Consider the following 4,818-nt stretch of genomic DNA (forward strand, 5'->3'; position numbering starts at 1 on the left):
TTAGTTACTGGTAGGCAGATTATTGTAACCTTTGGACAGAGCCAGGCTGGCTGTTTCCCCCCACAGACAGACAACTAACTGCTTTATATTTAATGGGCAGATGTGAGAGTGGTATAGATTTTCCCATCCAACTCACCGCCAGACAGCAAAGTGTAGTGCATTTCCCAAAGAGTCAAACTTTAAGCTAAGCCTCAGTGTTAATATTTACCACGAAGTGGAATAAAACTTTTCTACAAACTGACTTGAGATTAGGCTGTAGAAATCCACTATCCACTGCTTCTGCAGAGAACGCTGTATTCTTCCTCATTCACTTTGTTACTGTGTTTTTAACTATCAATATCTGCTTGTTTGTCATCATTGGCTATCTGGAGGGCAGTAAGAACAACAGGCTGTACAAACGTACACCAGGCTGTCAACGAGTGAGAAGGTGTATTGGGATACTATTCGCATTCCTTAAACTCAAATCATAAAATGTAAAAAAAACAAAAAACGTTTGACCCCGGGGTGGTGTTTTCTTGTTGTACAGCCCTGCCTGGCCTAGTTTCGGTTACTAAAAAGGTGCAAAGTTTGAGGGGCTGCTTCTGTAACCAGGTGATAATTCAAGTCAAAACTCTTACTGATGTCGGACCACACTTTGACATGCTGAAATCTTCTTGCTATGATATGGCGTACGACTCGATTGTGTTCTTAAAGATCACTCCAGTCACTGTATTTAATTCAGTTTTGGTGCCTGAATGCTTAAACCATAATGGGATTCAGGTCCATCTCTTTGTGGGTTGGATGTAGATAACGAAACGAATGTGGCTAATAATAAAGACATTTGCATGGGCGATGAAAACCAAACGGTGAAGACGGTTAAGACTGTACGTGTCACCTCATTCCCGGTTCATGTATTCTCAGTTACCAGTATGGTGTTACAAACAAGTTGCCTTGTGTGTTATTGCTTTTCTGTTAAGTCACACTTGGTGAACATCCTCTCACTCTCAAGTAGGTTCCTCCTTAATGAGCCTCCTCTCCTTCAGTGGCTCTAATCTGCAGGCAGAGTATAACTTCGGGCAGTATTAAGGATTGGGCTGATCAGCTGTCTGATATTCAGATAGAAATCAATACAACTTGAACAGAAAATCCTTTTTTTATCAGGGGTTTAAGACTGAGTAGAAAATCAGAGAATCAATATTTCCTGTGCTATTGGGAATTTCACATTAACTCCCTCAGTCAGGTTTCAGGTTGAGTGTAAATGAGGTGGGGGGAAAGTAGGAAACCAGTGTGTACATCTAGATCATCGGTGCTGTTCTGAGCCTCAGCAGAAGCGTGACGAATCTTTGATTATACACGAATGCCATACATGTGCCCATTATTCTTCATTGTCTGCCCTTAAATCTACTCCTTGGTGCTTATGTTTTGTTTGTGGTCATTTTCCACTTGAATGTAGCAAATCTTTGAACTGAACGTCGCTGTTGACTGAAATTGGCATGTTTTTGTAGTTTGTAGCACTTTCCCTCAATTGACCACCACTGAAATTTCAGTTTTTTAAATGGGCGAACGACCTTTTGAACTTTGCATTTATGTCAGTAACACAGAAGGGAGACATTTCAACGTTTACTTACTTTAATGTTAAGGCCTTTACTCAAATAAAACACAGTCTGCTTTTGTTGGTTTGGTGAACATCGCAGCTGAAACTAGAAATGAGGAATGAGATTTGGCAAGATTTTAGATTCTTTCACCTCTTGACCACGTTGCCCTGAAGTGTACTTGATCTTCCTCTAGCCTACATGAAATTTAAAGATTTTTTTTTTAAGTCAAAGTGATGCTGATACTGTCATTCTATGTTCACTTAATTAATCTGAGTCAAAGTTTTTTATGTGCCATATCCCAGGATGCAGTTTCAGAATCCTGGTTGAATCTGTTGATCAATGTGTCGGTGCTGGAGAAGTCATAGGAGCTGGTCCTCATATTTCGGCTTTTTACAGTGTTCAGTTTCCCCACAGCATTTCTGAAAATGCTCTTTGACATCTGAAATAAAACAAATGGTCTTTAAACAACGTTTGTGTGTGTGATATGCGTGATATGCTGTATGAGCAGACTGAGAAGAAATATGGGAGACAGTTGCTTATTTCAAAGCATATATTTCATTAAATTTGCCATAGTCTTCAGTTTCTGAAACAAATAATGCAATTTCACAAATGTTAAACAGAAAGTAAAAAGTGCTTATGTAGGCCTTAATGTTCATTGCGGACACCTGCAGTGTTTTATCTTTGCCACCAGAGGGAGCTAAGCAATTACAACATTCAACAAAATGTGCTTCATAGAACAAGTGATCTGCAACCTTGGAAACAGTCTAATGCAATCAATTAATATCATTCTTTGTAACAAGTTGAATGTTCTTCCAAAACACTGTTAATTTAGTTGGCAGAGTACACTATTCTTGTAGATAACTAGTGTCCACTGAGAAGAGATACATGATAGTTTGGAGAGAAACTGTTGGCACCTTTGGTAGCTGACTTGTACATTCATCCACAAAAATCATAATTTTCAGTAGAAAAACTTCAAGAGTTTTAACAGTGCAATCTTTAGTATTAGCACAATAAAAAGGCTATGATACATAATGAAACAGTTGTCCCAGTCCTGCTCCTTGTAATCTGAGGGCCCCTTGTTCCAAAACAGCTTTTTACATTAGTCCATGTTCCAGATCTGATGGCTTTCCAGATAACTTTGTTATCCAAATAAATGTTCCAAGAAGCAGATAAACCTGCTTTTGTTCTGCATCACCACATGATCTAAATGTTTCCCCGGTTAACACCGATGTAACTAACTTTTTCATGGTTTAATGTAACTGAAGATGCAACACGTAAGCATAAATGAAATGAACACGCCCTGTTTACATAACTTACTGTCATTACTGGATTTGTGTCTGTCAGGTCTGAAGTTACATGACTGATATTGGTGTCTGAGAATGGGGGCAACAAACAAAAGGCTGATATTTACATTGATGTCATGTCAGTGCTACAAGTAGTGGGGGTAAAAAGGGTAGATTCTTGTGGCCCCAATATTGCAGTATGATGTATGAAGATGTAGTAGGACTATGGTTTCGTGGCTACACCCCTGTGTCATCCTCAGTCTCCACCTTTTCCTCACCCCTCTCGGCAGTCCACAAAGTTTCCTTTTATCCAGTAGCAGATCTGAGCATATTTGAGAGGCGTGATTCTCACCGCTACATTAAATTCCTGAGACGCCCCTTGTCGCTCCACCCACTGATGCCCAGAAAACACACCTATAACCTTCCGCTCCCAGCGCCGGCGCCGCCCATCCCACATCCTTGCATAGACTCCTGACCCGCTGGCACCGGGCTGAGCATCACAGTGCTGGTACAGCAGGTCTGATGTTTCCTCGCCGGCCCGACAGAACCGATACACCAGCTGGCCTGGACGGTCATTATCAAATCCTGAGAAGTGGACTCGTCGACCAGGCAGCCTCTGAGCTGGGGGGCTGACTCCTAACTTCATGTGGCGGCGTTTGTGGGGTTTCTTGAGTTCAAGCAAAGCATAGTCATAGTCCATCCCAATGTCATTTGCATTCCCTTTGATCCATCCCTTGGGAACATGGGTGCGCTTGGCTCTGATCCACTGGAATTTCATTTTGTCGTTGGTTGGTGGGGCGTAAGGAGCAGGGCCACCTTCAACATGGTTGGTGAAGTTGGAGGGAAGGTAAAAGGAAGAAGGCTGTGTGTCTCGTTGCTTGGGTTTTAGAAACCCAACCCGCAGCTTCTGGGCTCCTTTCACATAGTTTTTACCATCATGAACGCAATGAGCCGCTGTGAGAACATGACGGTCCCCCACCAATGTACCAGAACACCCGGTGGACAGTTTGACAGAGACAGAGAATGGGTATTTAAGCAGGAAGTTCTGCCCAGCAATACTGAAACGCCCATCGTGGCCGAAGATCTGCCGCTTTCTCCTCACATGTGACCGCTCAGCCTTCCCAGATGACCCTGAGGAGTAGGCCGGACTGGTGTTAGAACTGGGCGTGTAGCCATAGATCCCAATGGCGGTCTCAGTGAGGTGACCATTGGAGTGGAGTGTCTCAAAGGCCAGAAGACGCCGCAGGTCCCAGTAACTCGGGCGAGGGGCTCTCTTGTGGCATTCTGGGTCACAGGGGGAGCTGACATCGAGGCGGGCCTGAGACAGGAAATGAGGGGCTGGTCGAGCCTCTGTCTGCTGTGGGAGGACCACAGGGACACGCTGGAGAACCCACTGGGGGCGGGAGGAGGAGGAGATAACAAAGGGAAGGAAGAGGAGTAATAGGAGAGAGGTAAACCTGTGGATGGACAGGATGACAGATCAGGTTAACTCAACTAGAAAGCATAAGTGAGTCATGCTTGACTCATTCACTGCCTGAATGAGTGGCTCTATCAAACATGGCTGGATGTCTGGGCCCCTCTTACTGTGCATGAAAAACATTCTCATTCCTTAAACCAACATCGCGGACTTGCATGGGAGTTGAGTTTGAGTTGAGGAGAGCATTTAAGCTGGAAGAATTTTTATCTGCGCTGGAATTTGGCATCTGTAAACTTCCACTGCAAGTATGACAGACAGGGCAAAGATCAGGCCTTACTAGGCTCTGATGGAAAATTCCTGAAGTGGCCTGAGGGAATGGCCTTAAGCCTGCAAGATAGACTGACTGACATTTTGTTGCACTGAATAAAGACTTTTTTGTAAATGGGTACAGTTTTGTATCTTAAACATACTCACACCTCCCTCCCTCTGTTTCTCTCCTGACATATGGAACTAATATAATATACAGTATTGCCATTGGGAGTCA

At 43.4% G+C, this 4,818-nt stretch overlaps 2 protein-coding genes across 2 annotated transcripts in view; one reads left to right on the forward strand and one right to left on the reverse strand.

Moving 5' to 3' along the window:
• tmem39a (transmembrane protein 39A) overlaps positions 1-491 on the forward strand; it is a gene marked incomplete at its 5' end in the record, with an annotated part of 7,444 nt that extends 6,953 nt beyond the window's left edge. Inside the window, 1 exon segment of the mRNA XM_035682131.1 lies at positions 1-491.
• Positions 492-2,109: 1,618 nt separating this feature from the next.
• Positions 2,110-4,818, reverse strand: part of LOC118343356 (serine protease 23-like) — a 3,313-nt gene continuing 604 nt past the window's right edge. The window contains exon 2 of the mRNA XM_035682132.1: positions 2,110-4,314. Within this exon, the coding sequence (XP_035538025.1) occupies positions 3,132-4,314 (1,183 nt within the window). The 3' untranslated portion in view covers positions 2,110-3,131. The remainder of the gene's footprint in view (positions 4,315-4,818) is intronic.

This window comes from Morone saxatilis, unplaced genomic scaffold (genome assembly GCF_004916995.1).
Source record: "Morone saxatilis isolate NCDOM2014 unplaced genomic scaffold, NCSU_SB_2.0 Contig11, whole genome shotgun sequence".
Lineage (NCBI taxonomy): Eukaryota > Metazoa > Chordata > Actinopteri > Moronidae > Morone > Morone saxatilis.